General features: G+C 41.3%; 1 protein-coding gene across 1 annotated transcript in view; it reads right to left on the reverse strand.

Moving 5' to 3' along the window:
* Positions 1-2,297: 2,297 nt before the first annotated feature.
* LOC125291681 (heat shock 70 kDa protein 12A-like) overlaps positions 2,298-22,960 on the reverse strand; it is a 28,794-nt gene continuing 8,131 nt past the window's right edge. The window contains exons 2-5 of the mRNA XM_048238501.1: positions 10,758-10,963; positions 10,300-10,524; positions 9,058-9,229; positions 2,298-3,349 (exon numbers count right to left, since the gene is read on the reverse strand). Of these exons, the coding sequence (XP_048094458.1) occupies positions 2,298-3,349; positions 9,058-9,229; positions 10,300-10,524; positions 10,758-10,963 (1,655 nt within the window). The remainder of the gene's footprint in view (positions 3,350-9,057; positions 9,230-10,299; positions 10,525-10,757; positions 10,964-22,960) is intronic.

The following is a 22,960-nucleotide window of genomic DNA, read 5'->3' on the forward strand; positions in this document are numbered from 1 at the left end:
CATCACATCAGCACACATGCTCCATCACATCAGCACACATGCTCCATCACATCAGCACACATGCTCCATCACATCAGCACACATGCTCCATCACATCAGCACACATGCTCCATCACATCAGCACACATGCTCCATCACATCAGCACACATGCTCCATCACATCAGCACACATGCTCCATCACATCAGCACACATGCTCCATCACATCAGCACACATGCTCCATCACATCAGCACACATGCTCCATCACATCAGCACACATGCTCCATCACATCAGCACACATGCTCCATCACATCAGCACACATGCTCCATCACATCAGCACACATGCTCCATCACATCAGCACACATGCTCCATCACATCAGCACACATGCTCCATCACATCAGCACACATGCTCCATCACATCAGCACACATGCTCCATCACATCAGCACACATGCTCCATCACATCAGCACACATGCTCCATCACATCAGCACACATGCTCCATCACATCAGCACACATGCTCCATCACATCAGCACACATGCTCCATCACATCAGCACACATGCTCCATCACATCAGCACACATGCTCCATCACATCAGCACACATGCTCCATCACATCAGCACACATGCAAGCACAGCTTACTTCAGGTCACAAATCGGAGACATAAGGCACATTCTTCATCCATAGTTCAGTGACAAGATTCATTTTTATTCAGTGAATAAAACTATAATGAACACAATATTTATGTCAGTACATACTGGATATATTTGTAAATTGCTTAGCCATAGACTATTCCACCATAATGATCCTTATACTGCCAGATGCCAGACAACCCGACCTACACTCATGTGAATGGACATGGCTACTTGCATGATTCCTGGTGACATTAATGGCGTTCATTCATTATTCTATTTTGTGAAATGGAAAATGAAAAACAAGTTGTTTGTGACTTTTTGAAGTTCTATAGTCACTTGCTAAGTGAAAATGATGTCGTATTTTGACATATTCCAGGGATCACAAACACAATGTTGACTTGAGGCTGCTTTTCGCTTTCTGATGGGGAGGAGGGGGGGGTTATATTGTGGCCATCTGAATGATATGACATCCCTTGAGGCATAAAGGCTATAACCTACAGTCATAATGCATGCAGACATTTCACAGCGCCTCACAGACATCGGCGCAGGACGTGGATGCTCTGTAATTAGTGTAGTGTAGATTTTGTGATGTTCACCATCTCAAACGAGGAGTAGGCTGGGCTGTCGCATGAAGCGCAGTTGGAACTTGACGTTTCGTCAGCAAACAGAAGTAGCTTAAGCTAAGCCTATTAGCTTAAGGCCAACCCTGAGCGCATCGGTGTTTAAATTTCTGTAGAGACTGGTCCTACCCAGTGAAAATATATGACCGCAACCAAAGGAGTCGTTGTTGCAGAAAATCTAGTTCATACCTTTTAGGTAGCCTCCAAACAACACTTTTAGAATGACATTTTTTATTGCATTTTGCATTTTACCTTATCCATTAATTAACATTGTGTTTGTGATCCCTGGAATATGTCAACATACGACATCATTTTGCTTTAGCAAGTTACTATAGAACTTCAAAAAGTCACATGCCACTTGTTTTTTAATTTCCATTTAACTTCCCAAATAGAATAATGAATGAATGCAAAAGTACACGGACCAATCAGCTAAAAGAAAGACACTTTTGGTGGGAAATATTAAGCAAAATGATTCATCCCTATGTCTCTGTCATCTCACTACTTATTCCATTTAAGTAATCTCTGTTCATCCCATCATTATGGGATGTTGTACTCTAAGTTCTAACAATATAATTTCCATACACAGCATTTAAAGCTGCAGTTGGCAAGTCTGACAGATTGAGGGGACTTAGCCAAAATTTTGAATGTTTACAACTCTCATGCCCCTCCCCCACTACCACCGAGCACCCTCTCATCGAGTTTGTGCTTGTCAGTGCGCACCAGACTGATTGACAGTCAGCTCTCACACAGCCCTGCTCTGATTGGACCAGAAGAACCGGGAGCTGTGGATTTTTGCAGACTAGGTGGAGGTAGAAGTGTGGGTTTTTTTCTAAAACCGGCTGATGTTGTTCTGTCGGAGCATAATGTCGGTGTCAGTGAGTATGATCAAAAAAATCTTGCCAACTGCAGCTATAAAACTAACTGAAAATAATAATTAATTTGCTTGATTAATTAATTAGTTGCATCAAATCGTATTTCCCACAAACTCAAGTCTCAAGTGAAACTTATTTACATTTCATACACTCTCAGTACTATCTTGAGAACAATGAGGTAGATGTTAGTGGCATAAGAAGTCCAGTGTGACAGATTCAGTTTGCATTGATTCCATGTCAGTTGCTGTGGCCTGCATCTCTGTATTGCCAAATCGGACTTCTAACCTCACACATCGATTCATGCCCTTGCTGATGTCTGGCATTGGCACAGTGAAGTTGCCAATATTCTTCATTCCATCCTCATCCACCTCAATGGCATCCTCCTTCTCCGTACAGTAAAACTGGAAGACCATTTCTCTCTGATCGCTGTCTACTGGTGTAAGATAATGCTCCCTGACCTCATTACATCCAATTGAGTCTCCCACTTTTACCAGTCTTTTGAAAACATTACAATATTCTATCCTGTCTTTATTGTAGCGAACTTTCGATCTGCTATGCCTAGATGGATTGAAATGCTCAGATTCCATAATGCCATATGTGCGAGTGCTTACTCGTGATTCTATGACTTTAGGTTTCAATCCAAATAGCACTGCCCCCTTTAAAATGGCCGCCTGGGGTTCAACTGGGCAGAGAACGGTACATCTTCTACCAAACTCCTTCGTGATGTGCTTTCGCAGTAGTTTACACTGTGCATAGCCTCCCACAAGCAGAATGTACTGGATATTAGTGTCGTTGTGGGACAAGACCTGGTTGATGTTATTGCTTATACCTTTTAAGCTTTCCTCAAAAAGAGACCTCATCTTGCTAGCAGAAATTTTAATGTAGCCATTTTGCCAATCAACTCCCTCAACATAATTGAAGAATTCTGAGATTTTTTGCTCACCATGTTCTTCTGCTATTGCCATCAAGCTAACAGGGAAAGTGATGAGAGCGTCATCATCGTCTTCCTCCTCATCTCCACATTTCACAAATGAAAATTCAGTCTTTCTCTTAAGCAGTTCACCAGGCTCTCTTTTCTGAAATTCAGCCCAGACATCGTCAGTAAATATCTCAATGAGTAAAGATTCAAACTTGCTATCTATCATTTGACCACCTAGATTATTCCCAGAGGCCTTGTGGAGCTCCTTCAGATATCCTCGGTCTCGCACTTCATGTGCAGTGATGTCAATTGTTCCACCTAGAAATAGACACATTACATTGGTATCTTTGTAAAATTACTGGATGCTATTGCATGTAGATAAGAGGTTTGACAACTTGCTTAAACACCAGGGCCGTAGTCACCAAAGACACAATATTCAGATAAGTATATTTAAGCAATATAGCACAAGTGAGAGTGGGATTGGTCATGGATATACCCACGGGTGTTGTTCGGCCGTAGCCACGAGGCCGGAGGCCGAGTGCCGCAGGCAATAACAGCCGTGGGAATATCCATGACCAATCCCACGATCACGAGTGCTATATTGCTTTTATACAACAATTCTACCACAAATGAAATAATCTGAAAACACCCCATTATTGTTTAAAATTTTTAATTTCGACATCGTTCTTTCGCATCAAAAAATAGTTCCCTTTTCAATAGACAGTGTCTTGGTTGCTAGGTAACCAACATTCCAGATCCCTCTTTACGAGTATTTGTGGTTTACGTGTCTTCTTGAAAGAAATGTTCAAAGTCGGGCTGAAATCACATTCATATCTAGCTTTGCTGCATGCATGTTACAAGGACACTGGGCCATGTCATGGTACTGCAAAAAAACGGAAACATAGCCACATTGCAGAACCACTCAACTTTATTAATTTATGGTGAATCATTTTTACACTACTGTGCACAGCCTGACGTGACGATGCTAGCACGTTAGCAGCGGTTAGCTAACTATGCTAACGTTAGTTATCTACAAGTCTCCTCCAAGTGACAATCCTATTATACATAATGCTGGCAATGCTGAGAACAATAAGCATCCTCGTTTATCTTACTTATATTGAGTTGACTGTGTGGCTTAATCCACAGATGTGGTGAAGCACTGTTTCGTTAGGGTTTGCTAAGGAGTAATCCATTACTTAAAGGGAAACTTGGCAGGATTTCCCCCTCTGCTGGATAAATTGTGCATTATGCTATTTCAAACTGTGGGAAAAGGTAACGATAAAGCACATGGATTTGTTTACAAGCTAGCAAACGGTTAGCATAAGTTTGGTAGAACTACTGTATGTGGATGTTACAAGGTAAGAAACACGATTTAAAATGAGTTTCTTGTTTCTCACTTCTCTTTCCGGGACGGTAGTCTCAATGTTGCAAGGTTGGTTTTCCACCTGGGGACGCTAGGCGCAGCGGAGAAAGTCACCATTTTCACTGGAACAGGTAATTTAACCATCCAAATGATTTCTAAACGGGTTTATTACATTGAAATAGTTGCCAAGTTCCCCTTTAAAATAGTGGAGAGTTGGTATGAGAACATTGTGTCAAATCTTTGCATTGTATCGCAGAGTGATTTATTATTAGCTGTGCAAAGTCTGAGTTGAAATGTCCAGGGATATTCCAACTCATGAAACGTCTCTCGGCCAATCAGAAACAAATAAATAGTTCCATAGAACCCAATTGTTGTATAAAAGTATATAAAGTATATATACTCTTTTGATCCCGTGGAGGGAAATTTGGTCTCTGCATTTATCCCAATCCGTGAATTAGTGAAACACACTCAGCACACAGTGAGGTGAAGCACACACTAATCCCGGCACAGTGAGCTGCCTGCAACAACAGCGACGCTCGTAGTGTTAATTTCGTCAGACGAGACGAGAGGAAATATGTTCGTCAACGACCTTTTTTTTCATGACTAAGACGAGACAATGACGAGACGGCAGTAATGTCCTGAAACACTGACTAAGACTATCTTAAGATGCATTATTGTTGACGAAAAAAGACAAGACTAAAATGTTTTGCATGAAATAAAAACTAAGATAAAATCTCTCTTCATTTTCGTCTACAAAATGAGAAGACAGAATATCTAGCTGTTACGTTTAAAAATATTCCGAATGAGTTCATACGCAACAGCTTTCCTGTAGGCTAGTCTACGTGCTGTTGCTGCAACCCTGTGGCTGCAACTGTCGTGACCTTTATTGAAATATATCCTTTAGTTTATATATCTTTTATGTAGTATCTTTATTCTGTGTAATATCATTGTTTTGTGAAACTGAAGTCTGTAGTATGTTCAGTGTGGGAAAGGAAGACTGGTTTAAGTGAAAGAGCAGGCCTGGCAGAAAATGGCATAGATAAGGTTTGTTGCCAGGAAATGTAAGCAAAACCTAAAGAATGGCAAAACCTAAAGAATGTATGAATAACAGGATGAGAGGGCAAAGGTGGAGTACCATATATTACTTGGTCAGTTATCTGTAAACATAGAGTGTCTTGTCTGGGATGACTTGAAGGAGTATAAAGGCTGGACAACAGCCAGAGGATGTTATCTTACTTAGCTCACTTTCTTACTTTGCTTACTTTGCTTTCACTTACTTGCTTGCTTCACTAATGCTCCGGAGTGCATTAAAGCCATCATCTGCAGTATACATCCACGGTGTGCGGACTTCTTTTGATGTTGTATTATTTAATGTGGATTTGACACCACACAACACGAAACTACATGGAACAAGAACACTGGAGATTTCTGCCAGAGTTAGCAAGCTAACTACCTAAGCTTTATGCCACAATGCTACATACCCAGAAGTTGAAGCTTCTCTCATACAAATTAACATCCCCCAGAATGTCCATACGAAAATGTTCATCATGTAATGTCAACTATTTAACTAGTTAGACTGATGATTCAAAGTTTGCTAGCAAGTAAGCTAAAATGGAAAGTTCGCTAGCAAGTTAGCTATGGCTAAGATGGAGAGTCTGTTTGGGGAATGTGTTGTGTTTGGGCGCATATCGCCATCTAGCGAGGTGGAATAAAACATTAATACTTTGGCCTACGACAGTGTTTCTCAACAAACTTTTTCAGTTTCAGGACCACTTAACTAACCCTTGCTAAAAAAAAAAAAAAAAAAAGATTAGACCTACTACAACAGTAGCCTATAATTAGTCTACACAATAGGCTTACTCACTGAACCACCTTGCTTATTGTCTTTGCACTTTGCTTATTGTGTGGATTCATACTGTATGATTTAAACTGGCATATCTTACAGTGTTGGAGAACTGTTTTTACATACAAGTTGGTTCAGTATTGCAAACAACTCATCTATATTATATTTTACCACGCCTGCTCAAGGGACCACTTGGGATAGCTTGCGGACCACCAGTGATCCCCGGACCACACTTTGAGAAACACTGGTCTACGAATATGACAGTTGTCCAGTCAAATCTTTCACTGTCTATGGTCAAATCCCAGCCGAGCTATAACTGTAGCTCGACTTACCTGTGCATGTAAACATACTGACTGACAAAAAATCAGAATGAGTAATTATAACAGACGAGTAGCCCTGTGGACACACAATATTGTTGGGAAATTGAGATGTGTAAAACACTATTTGACTCAAATGGTAATCAGAAATAATTTGTTATAAAAAAAAGACTAAAATGTGTTGACTAAAATTGACTAAGACTAAGATACTTTTAGTTTTCTTTTGACTAAAACTAGACTAAAATGACGAGACTTTTAGTCGACTAAAACTTGATTAACAAAAATGATATTTGAATGACTAAATATGACAAAGACTAAAAAGGACATTTCGTCACAAGACTAAGACTAAGACTAAATTAAAAATAGGTGGCAAAATTAACACTAGACGCTCGGGGAGCAGTGAGGGGTTAGGTGCCTTGCTCAAGGGCACTTCAGCTGTTCCTACTGGTCGGGGTTCAAACCGGCAACCCTCCGGCTAACCAGTAGGCCACGGCTGCCATATATAAATAAAGCGCTATACTAATACTATACTATATATACCATATAGTATACTAATACTACAGCAAGCACACAAGCAAGCAAACTACGTTAAAATTGTATGATTAGCTGCCAGCATAATAAAATCAATATCCAAATACAAAATCTTATTAGGCTATAGGTCCAAACCTATGAGTCTAAGCCTTAGTAAAAAGAAATCCTCAGGTGTAAGTAATTAGTCAAAGAACCATTGTATTCTGTGTAATATCCTAGAGGTTAACAATTCTAGTTTGTAATTTCTTTTAAAATAGAAATTTGGAGACAAATTAAGACATACCAGGGATGGATTAGCCTACTGATTGTGCCTACTGGGCCCAAGAGCTCAGGGGGCTTTGCTTGAAGTTGCTTCTTCCCCACCCTTCTCTTGTCTTTCCACAAAACTCACCAGAAGTCATCATTTAAACGGCCATTTTTTTAAAAAGAAATCTTACGGGGGAGCATGCCCCCGGACCCCCCTACTGGGAACTGGGAACAAAATTCGGCCCTGGCAATTTTCTCCTGGACCAGCCCACCACTGGACCGACGACCCCCCCACACACACACACACACACACACACACACACACAAGCCCACCGATACCAAAATCCCCCCCGATTCCCCCCATAAATAACAAACACACAGTATTATGCTGTAGCAACACTTCATAAACTGAACCCAAACATTTAGATTAGGACCTATAGCCTATAGGTTATAATCACAATAACACGGGGGTCCGGGGGGGTCTCTCCGGGATTCTTTTTTTAAATTCTGGTTGCTAATCACACCATTTTAAAGTGATTTGAGAGGGACAGGATTCAGGGATAGACCACTAAAGACAGGCTCATCTTCTGTCTGTCTCACGTCATGTTACCCCATGCATTAAACCACATGTCACTGCTTGACTAAATGAAAAATATAGGCTACTGAACATGCATGGAGATCGTCATAGTTGACAGAAATTACGATTTGTGCCAACATGTTGTAGAAACACAACCACAGCCTTTATTTGGTGCAAATCTTCTTTACTTTGGTTATAGTCCGCGATTCACAGCACCACAAGTGTAGGCTATACTAAACGTTTTTGCCCAAGTTTGTGTGCCGTCATCACATTTTGCAAAATTTGGCTACCTTTGTTACTAAACCTACTACTTTTTACCTGCATCGACTCGAGATTGATTGTGCATCTAATGTAACACTCGGTGGAGAAACTTTCACTTTCCAAGTTTCACTTTCACTGTCATTGTGAGCTAAAAGGCTACTATATGGGGAATACTTTGAAGTTCCTTTTGAGTCCAAACATGAATGGGTTTTCTTTAACCTGTGCTATACTTTTCCACCAAGTTGTGCGAAAATTGTAGGCTACCCGTATTTTTTTGTTTTGTTATGTTGACAGACAAACCGCACTACAGTAGCCAATGGTGCAGTAAATGGAAGCTCTTTGTAGCACGTGCAACTAACGTCTATAAAAACAATATATTTATGGAATAAAACTAGACACCTCTGATTGCTGTTTACGGTTAAACTGCGATGATGTGAACACCAGCCAGCGGAGGGCACTTATATAGCCTAGGCTACCATGCATGGACTCGTACTAGGCTATATTTCCCCACAAACCAAGCGGCTGCTTGGACAAATCCACTTGAGGGGTGGGGCAGGGGGGTGCAATCGTAACACACACCGAACCTGTCATGAAGAGGCCAAATTGATTGACCTGTCACCCCCCAAGCCAAATGGATGCAACTGCATGTATAGGCTAGGCCTAGGCCTACATGACGGGCTGCAATTGGCTAAATAACTTCTTTTTTTTTAAATCCCGGAGGTCACCGGCATGTGGACCGGCCCAGCGGGCATTTACCCGGTTGTACAGATTACCAGTCCGAGCCTGCCCCTATCTTAACTGGTGGGGGTGTACATCTGTGCCCAGGGTTCATAATCTATCCATGCCCCCATGTTGACATCATGACTACGGCCTTGTTAAACACCATACCTCCACAGTCCACAACGATGTACTGTGTCCCAGTGCTTTGCTCCAGAACATTCCCTTGCTGTCCTACCCCAAGGAAGCCTTGCTTTGGGAGTTGCTTGCACCACACAGAGGCTGCCTCTGGTTCCAGGGCGATTATCAGGGTTTTGGAGTCAAACTTGTCTATGATACCTGCCTGAAAAAGTTATGTGTGTTAACAATTATAATGATAATAGTAGATATAACCAGAAGTGGTGATTATCAGGGCCCAAGCAGGTCAAAGGTCAAAAATTAAATGGGACAAAGTATAAGCACACCTTTTTTATATGTCTATGTGTCGGTCATGAGATACTTACATGAGGTGTATGTCTGCCAAATTTCACGTTTTTATGGCAAAGAGTTTATGCAATAAAATGTCCAACAAATGTCACATTGATTTGTGTGTACCAAGTTTAGATAAGACCTTTACAAGAGAAGAAATGGGCAATATTGACAATTGACATTTGATTGACCATTGGCAGCCATTTTGAACAGCGAGTCAATTAGCAGATGAGAAAATGTGATAAAATGAGGCCGGGTATAAGTGTGGCAAATTTCACCTTTTATGTCAAATGGTACATGAGATATTGATACGTGGCGGCTGTGGCACCCACTTTGGACGGAATTTCACAAAATTCAGTGAGCATTCAAAGAATGTCATATTGATTGTATAGGAATAGGATTGGACCTTTACAAGATAAGATATAAGCAATCTAATCATTATAGGCTACGCCCTATATGTTGATTGATGTGTGAATGTGGATTGACGTGTGAAATCGCAAAAGCCAATCTGTTAGGCTTTGCCTGTTGATGATTTTGACTCTTACTTTTTGATTTTTATTTTAAAAATGGTGGGAAAATTGTCCAGAAGAAATCGGGTGTGGCTGGATTCTTTGTATGCAGGAGCTTTGAATGAATAAGAAAAAAAAATCCATACGGTTCCGCAGATGTGAGCAAAAACTTAAATGTGCTTATTTTAATGCTCCCTATGGACAGAATTGGGTCATTTCTGTTTTGTGAGATCGTGAACTGATTTGGGACCTATGGTGAAAATGTAGTGTCTGTATCTATTACGGGTTGGGCTGTAGATACAGTTTTGCAGCAGGAAAATAATACTAACAGGGAAAAATAATCAGAACAAACACAATAGGGTTCCTGCAGCTTTGCGGCAGAAACACGTTCAACTAGTATGACATAGTGTGGTTTTATGGCTTAATAATGTCTTGCCTGTTTTGCAGCTTCTCTCATGAACTGTTTGGCTGAAGCACCCCAGATGGCTGGTACAGTCAACACCCATGTTGCATCAGAGGCAATAAATGTCTTGCCTGTTGTATGCTCAGCAATCTTCTTTAGGGCGTGGTCTTTCAGGAAGCGAAGACTCTCAGAAAATACTTTTACAGCGCTCATTGACTTCCCATCACAAGTCTGAATCGTCATGTCCCGGTCAAGTGCCTGGTGTTTCACACAGACGAATGCTACTAAATGCAATGCAATATAAACATACTCTAACGTGATTTTCCTTTGAGCAAATCTACAAATAATAGACTTGGATGGATAGTCAGAATGCATTTAAGACAATGTTAGTGTTATAATACATAATGTATGACAACAAGAACCTCCTTACAAACATGCAAAAATGTAAAACAATCCATAACCCCATTTCCCCCACTACACGGAATACTTACTGCGTTGTACAGATTCATCTTGAAGTTTTCAAAGAAAAAATGTGTTCTCGCCTCATTACTAAGCATCTTGGTGTATTTCATTTTAGCCTCGAAACCAAACGATACAAACTTTCTGTGCTGATCAAATAAAATGCATGTATGAGTCTTTACAGATTTCAGAGAGATATAAAATACACCTTCTGTCAAGATGATGGATGGGGGGCCCCCTAATTAAGGTCAGAGGTCAAATTAAAAATTCGCTGATTCAGGGGGGCGTTACCTTCCAGATCATTCTTGATCACGTGAGGTAATGGCGATCTTATGACGCCATGATGGGGAGGTCTTATTTTCTGCAGGCGTGTCTTATGACATCATACAAAGGGCGGGGACCGTCTTGTTTTTCTGGAACTTTCAGCAACATCGGTGTAACTTTGCTTTGTACCTTGAAACCGTAAAAGTTTAGTTTTTTTTAAAATGTATAAAAAGAAGTTTTTTTTTTTTTTTAAATGTATTATTGAAAAATAAAAAGAAATTAAAATAAAAGTCTGTAAAGCACAACCTGAGTGTGAGAGGGCACCGTGTTGAACAGTTAATTTTTGTTGCCGGGGGCCTGTGCGGCGTGCGTGGCTTGCGAGGGCTCTGAACTCGGGGAGCTTGGGATTCCTTAGGATTCCCTGTGATTCCCCGGGCCTAGTAGCGGGCAGAGGCAGGCAGGCAGGCAGAGTCCCGGGGATGGGACTCCGCGCGGAGAGAGAGAGAGAGAGAGAAGTCTGGAGCTCTTAGTCGCACGTCTTCTCCCTCCGACGGTTTGACTGAAAGTGACTGAAAAAGCGGGAAGGTTTAGGGGCGTGATCAAACAAATGGGGAGGAATCAAAAATGCCTGTGGGCCGGGTTAGAGGCTGAGTGTACAGGCACAGCAGGGGGTAGGGGTTGAACTTGCACATGCACATGTATGTTGCAAACGTAGGGGCATTCCTTAACCATCAAGTCACGCTACGTCATCAAGCACGAGGTTCGCAAACACAGAGAGGATAAAAGGAGCAGATGCAATCGAGCCCCGGTAACCTTTTTAAAATTCTCCTTCTCTGCAGCATCAGCGCGCATAAGAGGTGAAACCTAGGCTAGCCATTGTGTGAAAATGGCTGAGCAGATGCAAACAGGCACTGGGTAACCTTTTTAAAATTCACCTTTAAGCCTTATGGCCTGCGATTGAAAGTTCATGCACAATAGAGGGTAGTGTAGGATTACATACATGTAGCCTATGTTGCAAACACAGACATTCCTTAAGCATTAAGACACGCTGCGCCATCAAGGACGAGGGTCGTAAAAACAGAGAGGATAAAAGGAGCAGATGCAATAGGGCACTGGGTAACCTTTTTAAAATTCAGCTTTAAGCCTTATGGCCTCGCGATTGAAAAGTTCAAGCACAATAGGGGTAGTGTAGGATTACATACATGTAGCCTATGTTGCAAACGTAGGTATTCTTTAAGCATTAAGACACGCAGAGGCTCGTAAACACAAAGAGGATAAAAGAGCTAGAGAGAAAGAGCAAACATGGCTGAGAGAATGAGTGCTGGCAGCAGTGCTGACGGCAGTGCTAACGCAGTGAGGAAGAGGCGCACTATTGATATGGATGCTGTTCTTGGGCCGCCTAGCCAAGCAGTCACTCCTCAAAACAGGATTTCTAAACCTGACGGCGCTTGGCTTAACGCTCCAGCAAGGAAAAACCGAAGCCCGCTTTTACCTCCAGATATCAAGATCCTCCTCCCAACGAGTTAGGAGGAACAGAGAGATGGTGTAATATCCTTTTAGGCTACGACTTTTATTTTCAATTGGGGCAACTGAGTCTGTAGACCTATAGTCTACTGTGACGGGACAGATCGAGGGGTCTCCTCCAAAGGACCCCATAATTTTGAGATCTTACGACTTTAAAACGTGTCAAGGAATCATCAGTAACTGTTTGAAAGGTAAAACGGAGGGAGAAGAGAGTATCTGCGGTGTGGTGCTCTGTACCTACAAATGATGAGAACGTTGTCTATCAGGTGTTTTTGTTGCCTGAAGAATGAAGCTCCGCCGTCTTTCTTTACACTCTCTCGTCAAGTGGGTGACGATGAGGAAAAGGCTACAGTGTAAATTGTGATTAGTTCACTTTACTTAAAAAACTGTGAAAACCTGTTGCCGTAGAAAAAGTAAGTAAATTAACTTGGTAAAGTTTGTTGTACTGTATATTGTATAATATTCTGAGTTGTAAGTTCATACGAAAGTTGTTGTTACTCACACACTCACAAACACACACACACACATCCATATGTACATGTATACAGACACACACACATTCAACAAAATGTAGTCATTCAAACTAACTTGACCTTCAAACTAACTTGCTTGCTTACTTAAAGATTATTAAGTAATTATTCCAGTTGTTAATACACCTTATATAGCACATTAACTTCCACAATTTTGCATTGACATAGAATGTAATGCTAAACTGTTTTCATTCAAATAATGACAAGATTTACCATAAACATTACAGAGTGTGCACCCTGCATGTATGAAACTCAGGCTTTTAATACACATTTTTAGTTTGTGCAGAAGGTGATGTTGGAGTTAGCCTTAAGGGGTTGCATGAGAAATGTATGTTAGATTGTGTAAAATACCCTATAGGGTTTATAGGCATATTAAGGCCTACATCTGCATAATCTATCTTTAATAATCAATTTTTTTCTGATTTTTCATAAAGCCAGATTGTATTCGAAGTATATACTGTAGACATATCAGCCTCACTACTTTAACTAAAGCAAACATTTTATATTCAACAGTTAATATTGAGATTGGATGTCAGTTGTCAATAAAAGACTGCGTCGTTACATTCCTTGTGTCACTGATTCCTTGTGTCATTGTCTTCTGCCTCACACATTCTTTATACAGTACATAGCACCGAACCCTCATTATAGCCCCAAAATGAACACGGAATTCCACTAAACGTAGCATTCTACCTTGTTTTGAAGGGACTGGTTGTTTTTGAATGGTCTGGCACTTGCCTAAAGCTAGCCTCTAGTGTGAATTTGGTGAGGTTTCACGTGTACTCTTCAGTTTAGAGATTGAGGCGTCTGATGCTCTGTATTGCCGTGTGATAGTGAGGCCTTGCTGTTCCGGACAGTATTATTTGGCGACCTTCAACATTTTATCCATTCCTACTTGTGATAATAAACTGTATAAAATAATAAACTCTCTCGTTCAATCCTTAATAATAAGCCTAATAAAGCTCATTTCCATAATGTTACATCAGATTTTACAGTGTACATTATTGTGTGTACATGTGTGTACATGATTCAAGTGTAATCGGATAATTTGGTGTGTTTGTGATTTGACAACAAAATAGAGTTTCATTTTAAAACAAGTGTTTCATTTTGTAAAAGATCCGAGGGATTCTGTTATTTGGCTGTGGCGGCTGTGTGTTAATTGTGTTTTTCGAAGAAAAAAAAAATTGAATTTGAAATTTCAAAATTCTGCTTAAGCAATGGAAGGAAAAAAAAACTGTAACAACAGTTCTGCTCACACCGTTCTCTAAAAATTTGCTCCACGATCTTACGAAGCCCCCTTTAGTCAAATAAATCTCCTCAGGTTGTAATTTTAGGCTATTCTCTTTTGACAACTCAACTGTTTCCACAACTTTGTTTTCTGGAGATTTTAATCATTTTACATCTCTGAATGACAATATATCTTGTTTTATACTTTGAGAATCCCCACATTTTTTTGTTTAGATCAGAAAACCGTGACGGAAATCAGTTTCCGTTCCTTTAATAGAGCATTGTTCAATTTCCAATAACCTCATAGTGATGGAAAATCTGAGGGGTCTGTTTATCCGGACAAATAGCAGACTGGGGAAACGTAAGACATGATCAATCCACGATTTGAGCGTTACGTTTTTTATTTGACATAGTGATGTCCAAACCTCCTGCACATATCTGTACATACAGTACTGTGCATATCCGTCTATATGGTTTTCTTATAATAATTTCTTATAATATATTCTGTAAATAAGCTGCATACATCTATAGTATTCTCTATTATAAAGTTACTGCTACTTCATTGCACATATCTGTAGCCTACATGTTGTTCATACATTGTTCATATGCTATATAGGCCTACTGCTAATACGCTGCACATATTTACCTTCTGGGTTTACCTTCTGTAAACCAGCTATTCTTTTCAATTTCTTGTCCTGTCCGTCTATAATTTATATATCACATTGCACTTTCCTGCTTTTTTTACACTTCTGGTTAGACGAAACTGCATTTAAGCTAACTTTGTACTTGTACTCTGCATAATGCCAATAAAGTTGAATCTAATCTAAGACCCAGCAATTCAAGTTGAATCTAATCTAAGACCTATCATTAAGTCAAGCATCACACCGCAAATTTGCGGTGCATGTATTCGAGTCCTACTGCACTTTTGTGTTGCACCCTGTGCATGTAAAATGTGCTATATAAATAAATACTTACTTACTTACTTAACGGAGCTTCAAACTTTCTTTTCAAAATGGCGGACATAGCATTTTTCTCATTTTTTATAGCGACGCAAGGGGTGATTGATGACATTTTGGGGGGTGTCTTTACATAGGCATGTTAGTTTTTTCACAGTGTTTCATTGGTTGATAACAGTTCAGGGGGAGTGTTGTAACATAAAGACATAAAAAGCATCGGGGTAGGTGTGTGTGCCGAGTAACTAAATTTCAAGACAGTCAAACCAATAACTTGTCAAGAGTTTCTGGACCTGTATTTACAAGGATGGCGAATCGCATACACCAAGAGGATCCGTTTCAAGAAAAGAGTTACGCTCACGTCGGTTAGCAACAGGCTAATGGATCCTGAAATAACTTTTGCACCAAAAAGAGGAAAGCCGGAAACATTCGTAAACTTTTTTCAAAAACCGAGCAATGCTCTGGAATACCAATGGATGTTGAGTGATGGTCGCATAGGAGGCTATGTTTTTGATAAAGAAGAATGCAGTGTGAAGCTATATGTTTTGGCTTCACCGTATTTGGTGTTTTCAGAGGGGATGCTACACATCTCATTTTGTGCTGCCGATTGGATAATGTTTAGGGATATTTGGAGTGATCTTGAACTACCTGTTTTGGATAGCACCTTCACAGCATCATGGAATAGTTCGGTCTATACCAAATGTTACCATATTTATGCTAATTGTCTTGAAATAGAACCACAGGGGTTCATTCACCGGTGTAGTGATGACTACAGAATAGCAACATATGCTGAAGCAATATTTACTGCAGCAAATGATGTAGAGAAATTCGTACAAGGTCCTAAAGTGAGGTATCTATGGAAAGACATGCTTGTTTTTTAAGTAATGTTTTCAAAAGGTTGATAGATTGTTCAAATGTAGTGTTGGCTTGGATAGATACCAAAGGATCAAGAGGCGTCTTTTTCCCGATCGTTGCCTTGATCTAGCCAACAATTGTGAATCGTCAGCTTTGGAATCAACGCCCTCGTTTACTTGCTTAAACAGTGAGCATGCAAAGGGTCACTTCAGTCTCAGTGATAACTTGAAACTTGAAATGGCTGAAGAGTATGTTTGACTTAACGAAATGACAGACATACAAGAAGAAGACAATGCTGAAACACCAATGATTGTCTCGTCAACAAATACCTGTGAATCCTCTGAAGCTACCGGATTTGGTTGTCACTATCTTACAACATCCTAAAGGCGTGTGTGTGCAGCATTCTACAGCATATCATCGCTGAGAAGTTATGTGAGAATTGTTTCGGCGGTGAAGTCCGGATGCCTACTACTAGCAGAAGCACATAGGGGATCTAAAAAACAGAGACTTTTTAAGCCAGAATTGTTACAAGTCATCACGAGTGTTTTCCAGACGTAAGGAATTCATGCAAACCCTCAAAATTCCTGGGGTGCTGTAGAGGCCCTTGTGTATGAAACATTACAATCAAGGAAAACATTGCTGAAGCTCTGGATTAAAGCTCTGGACTGTTGGTGTGAAAAATACTTTTTTCAAAAGATCATTGTGTTAGAAACAGGCAATCAAAAGATTCTGACTTTTCAAGATTCTGTTATAGCCTACCATAGAATTTGCAGTGCTTAATGCCCTTAAAAACAAATGATGCTTGCTAGGTCATTGTCTGAAGACTGCTATAACCTATTGTATGTAGAGTAGGGGCCTCCATTAACAAACCATATCACGTAACAGTATGTTAAATTTGAAAAAAACATGTCATAGACAACAAATAATAGCTGTAGGTACATATACTGTAGATGTTTGTATCATTAATTTGTATGAAAATGTGTTTTTTGTATTTATAGATAGCTTTTAAACTAGTTTGATACTTTACCATTGTAAATGTGTTTGTGTGGGTGACAATAAATGTTATCAAAATCAATATTTGGTGAAAAGGTTATCATGACGGACCCTCTAAATGCGGTTTACTATACACCATCCAGTGAGGGGTCTTTCGACGATAAAACAAGATTAAAAGAAGCTGTATTTAAAGATACAGGTGTACGTTTGTCTGACAAAGATGTCACCGACTGGTTATCTGTCGAGGATTCTTATACACTTCACAAAAATATGCATGTTAATTACAAGATAATTGTTTTGAAACAGTTTCAAGCAGACAAGCAGCACCTCTCAGGTAATCAGACAACAACTGCAGTGAGTTGGGAGAGAGAAAGCAAGAACACATAGGCTACTACTGGCCAAATCCTCTCCAATTGTTAGAATTGGACTCTGGGCGTTTGGGAACAGCTGAGGGAGGAGGCTACTTAAAACTGTGAGTTTCGGTCGGTGTGAGCGAGCGGACTTTCAGTTGGCAGTAATTAACACCCTTTTGAACAATCTAAGCTGTGCGAACGTCAGAGGGCGGTCTACGCTGATGCATCATTAGTGAGACAGGAGGACAGCTGCATGCAATTCCTAGCAGAATAAAAATAGTGGCTGCTGCTGAAGCGGCAGCATAAGCGGCAGCCCTCGTTTTAGCCAGCCTCGTTTAAGACGGACACGGTCAAGACAAGCAAGTTTACCTGTGCAAGGTCACCGAGCACAGGCACCGACAAAGGCAAAATGTGCCGTTCACCGGCCATTGCAGAAAACGGCATCATGCCAAAAGGGCCAGAAATGTCAAAAGGGGCAGAAATCCCCTTAACCTCCAGGAACTTAAACGGTCCTCACCGACAGAAACCTCCTTCTCCATGGGCTTGTGGAACTGTCAATCCAAGAGTCAACAAAACCGACTTCATAGCTGGCTATGCCAACCACCTTTCATTGGAACTCCTTGCTCTCACTGAGACTTGGATCAAACCAGAGAACACTGCCACCCCGGCTGCACTCTCCACTAACCTTACACTATCCCACACCCCTCGCCTATCTGGACGAGGCGGGGACGGGCCTGCTGATCTCCAACAAATGGAAATTCACCCCGCTACTGCCTTCAAACAAATATGTCTCATTCAATTCCATGCCATCACAGTGATCGCTCCAGCAAAACTCTACGTGCTGGTCATCTACCGCCCTCCAGGCCAACTAGGGCGACTTTTATGGACGAACTTGACACTCTGCTATCCTCCATCCCTGAGCATGACTGTCCGCTTCTTGTTCTCGGTGATATGAACATCCACTTAGATGCCCCAGGCTCAGCGGACTTTTTGGCCCTGGTCCACTCCTTTGACCTCGAACTGGTTCAAAGCCCACCCGACTCACAAAGCTGGCAAAGAGCTTGACTTGATGTTCACTCGAACTGCAGCACAGACACCCTCATGGTGACGCCCTCCATCTTTCTGACCACTTCTTCATCCAGTTCAACGTCAGCCTGTCAGAACAGCCTCCGCTCCTCAGCCGATGGTCACGCTCCGCCCGCAACATCCGAACCTGTCTCCAACGCACTTCTCCTCTGTGGTTGCCTCCGGTCTACCTCCACTCAACACCTTCTCCCTCTCTGGAGGTTAATGAAGCCACTGACTCGCTCTGCTCCACACTGACCTCGTGTCTAGACGAGCTGTGCCCTCTTACCACAAGGCCAGCTCGATCCAAACATTCTCATCCATGGCTAAATGATACCCTCCGATCGCAGGCGCACCAAAACTCAGAGCCGCTGGAGAGGAAATGGCACAAATCCAAACTAGCTGACGACCTCAAAACTACCAGACACTCCTGACCTCCTTCTCAGCCAGCATCACTGCTGCTAAGACTGCTTTCTACCATGACAAAATCAACAGCGCTACAGACACTCAAAACTTTTCTCAACCTTCAAATCGCTACTCAACCCTCAGCTGCCTCCTCCTCCATCCAGCCTTACTGCAGATACCCTCGCCTCATTTTTTACAAACAAAGTGGCGGCAATCAGCAGTCAATTCTCTACATGCCCACTCAACGATCTGACTCAGATACCGCACTCCTACAACCTCTAGGGGACTGCTGGAACATCTTTTTTCAGCATTCACGCCTCTCTCGAGTGAAGTGTCCAGACTCCTGACATGCAGCCGTCCTACCACATGCTCAAGCTGGACCCTATACCTACAAGCCTACTTCAGTCCATCAGCCCGACCATCGCCGAGCTATCACACATGTGATCAATGCCTCGCTAACCTCCGCACATTTCCAACAGCGTTCAAAATGGCCCGGGTAACACTGTTACTTAAGAAAGCTTCTCTCAACCCTGCTCAAGTCGAGAACTACCGCCCTGTCTCACTACTGCCTTTCCTATCCAAAGGCATTGAACGAGCAGTCTCAGAACAGGTCTCTGACTTCCTTTCACAGAACAACCTTCTGGATCCAAATCAGTCTGGGTTCAAAAGCGGCCACTCTACTGAAACGGGCTCTGCTGTCTGTAACAGAAGCCTTAAAAGAAGCCAGGGCGACCGCCGGTCATCAGTACTCATTCTGCTTGACTTATCGGCTGCCTTTGGCGCGGTTAATCACCGTATCCTTCTCTATACTGCGCTGACATGGGAATCTCCGGTTCTGCTCTCTCCTGGTTTGAATCCTACCTCACAGGGCGCTTGTTTAACGTGATCATGGCTTGGTCAGCTATCCGCACCTCACCATCTCACCACAGGGGTCCCCAGGGCTCAGTGCTGGGCCCCTCCTCTTTGCTATCTACACCACCTCCTTGGGACAGATTATCCGCTCGCACGCGGCTTCTCATACCACTGCTATGCAGACGACACACAGCTCTATCTGTCCTTTCCACCTGACGACCCCTGGTTTCAGCACGGATCTCGGATTGCCTTTCAGACATAGCTACATGGATGAAGGCACACCACCTCCAGCTGAACCTCTCAAAGACTGAACTGCTGGTCATCCCAGCTAAACCTACCATACACCACGACATCAACATCAAATTTGACTCCCTGTCTGTTTCAATCGACCAGGACTGCAAGAAATCTAGGAGTTGTTCTTGACAACCAACTAAACTTCAGATCATGTTGCCTCAGTCGCCCGGTCATGCCGTTTCGCACTCTACAACATAATGGAAAATCAGGACTTACTTGACTCAAGATGCTACCCAACTTCTGGTTCAGGCAATAGTCATCTCACGACTTCGACTACTGCAATGCCCTCCTGACAGGTCTCCCAGCCTGCGCCCAGTGAAACCACTTCAGATGATCCAGAACGGCTGGTAGCGCCTGGTCTACAACCAACCCAAAAGGGCACATGTTACCCCGCTGCTCATCCAGCTACACTGGCTACCTATGGCGGCCAGATCAAATTCAAGTCTCTAACGCTTGCCTACAAAGTAGTCTCCGGTTCTGCTCCCACCTACTTGAATGCCCTCATACAGACTTACACTACCTCCAGACCGCTGCGCTCCTCTGATCTAACGACGCCTAGCTCTACCACGGGTGCGCTCAAGCCAATCCAAACTTTTCTCATCTGTTGTTCCTCGTTGGTGGAACACACTGCCAGTTCCTACAAGGGTAGGGACATCCTTTTCCACTTTCAAAAAACTCCTGAAGACCCAGCTCTTTAGAGAACATCTACTCTCATAGCAACACTTACAACAAGTCTTACTGATCCTAGCACTCACCAGCCGTTTTAAACTGACAAGTAACTGTTAAAACAGCACTCACCGACACTTATTCTTACTGTACTCTAATGTTTTTTTAAACTGTCCTAAAATTGTGAGAATTGTTCTAAAACTTACTGTTTACCATGTTGTTAGTCGCTTTGGTTAAAAAGCGTCAGCCAAATGTAATGTAATGTAATGTAATGTAATATGCCTATATACTCAAAGTAGAATGATAACTTTAAATATACGTTCACACACATAGACATTTTTAGCAAATATACCTGGGTATGTATGAAAATAATAATTGTATAAATAGTTGAATCCATTTTAAAGGAGGAGGGCCTCAGAAATTGCATGCAAACGGACCGTGGGGCAGAATTCTTCAACAAACATATTTTTTGTATTAAAAGAGACTATTACTTTAATAACTCAACAGCACTGAAGAAACATATTGTAAGCTTATTCATTTAAAACAAATAAAAACTCCCTCTGACGGTGGTGACTTTAGAACTGACTGTGGGCACTAATCTGATGGTGTGACAGTGGCCTCATTACAACATACAATTCCAAAACTTATACCACTCAAGTCAATAGCTTCTTGCTTAACAACTTTGTTATTTTTTGGACCAATGGTTAAATAATCCTGAGCACTGAGATAAACATTTTTCAAGGAATATAAGGTACAATTAAGCAATATCATTATTAAAAGTACCCATCATCAAATATTAAATCATCATAGTAAAAAAAAAAAGTCATTACCAGTAGGAATTATGCATCACTGACATCATCTTAAACCATCTAGTGCCCTTACTCATGCTAATTCATAATAATACATTGTATTGTTCTGAAAACTGGATTGTAAACTGTATTTATGACGGAAGAACAGATAACAAATAACAATTGTGAGCACTGTGGCAAACATTCAATAAGAAACATATTGGTTCAATTAGCAATAGGCTATCATTAAATGGTGTTCAAATGCTATTGTTCAAATGCTAATTGACTATTGTGATAGATGTTAAGGAAAGGATGTTTTGTGTGTTTTATCTATCTTTCCCATGTAAATGTTAAGTTTTTTGTGGAAGCCAGCTTTCAAACATTAGCTATCATTTTCCTAACTAGCAGTGTTAGCTCATAGATATGAGCATAGACTAACATGGTAAGCAAACATATGCTTAATTCAAAAAGGATGGTAACGTTATAACATTAGTGTTGGTGAAAGAAGCCTGGTATGTGGATGCATGCAGTAAGCATGATCAGGGGCTGTCGCTAACTTTTTTTTGTAACACCGGTGCTACAGAGGTTAAAAGTTTTGTAGCACCAGCCATAAATCTGTTTCATCGGAATAAAATCAATTCAAAATCATCAATTGTGGTTGGGATCTAGGGCTACTGCAACTGGATTGATAAAAGGTCATGTAGTTGTAAAAATCTCACCCGGCTACATTGTGTTTGAGAAGAGCAAAATCTATCAGTATGGTATGATATGCCATGCTATTTTGTTGTTGAATTTATAAAAAACAAAAAAATAATCCCTGTCAGTTCCATGCAGTTCAACTTTTCAACGGGTATCAGAAAGAGAGGTCATGCTACTCCGTCTTCAGTGTCCCGCTGGCGAGACGGTTATCCCCCCTCCCCCACCTCCCCCAACATCCTAAACCAATTGTATGCACCGTATTGCTATGTAGCATGGTAATGGTATACACCATTTGAAAGCTTGGACTCTTGGGAATCCAAACATGACAACTTTTCATGTACAATCTGTATAGTGCTTTACATTGTCAGATTAATCTTACTATGTCTCACTTAAATTTCATCAAAAATGCCCTCCTCTCCCTCTATCACCTTTGGTGCTTCCCTATCTTCTAACTGCAGTGTATATCCTTAGCAATAAGTAGATGCAGCATATTGGGTCTTGACATATTCACAGGAATCCATAGAAATGGAATCTTCATGCTGTTTTATCCAATATTAGTTGTGCAGATGTATAGTCCATCTTATACACCCATTGAAGCAACAAAGAAAATGGAACAAAATGAGACTTTTGTGTAATTATTCCATATTTTGTGTAGTCATTCTATATCAGAAACCCTGACATACAATCCAAATAGTCTACAAGAAACTTCAGAGTGTTATCTTTCATTTGAGACCAAGATTATGCTTCTACACAAAAGGGTTCATATGCAT

Source organism: Alosa alosa, chromosome 3 (genome assembly GCF_017589495.1).
Source record: "Alosa alosa isolate M-15738 ecotype Scorff River chromosome 3, AALO_Geno_1.1, whole genome shotgun sequence".
Lineage (NCBI taxonomy): Eukaryota > Metazoa > Chordata > Actinopteri > Clupeiformes > Clupeidae > Alosa > Alosa alosa.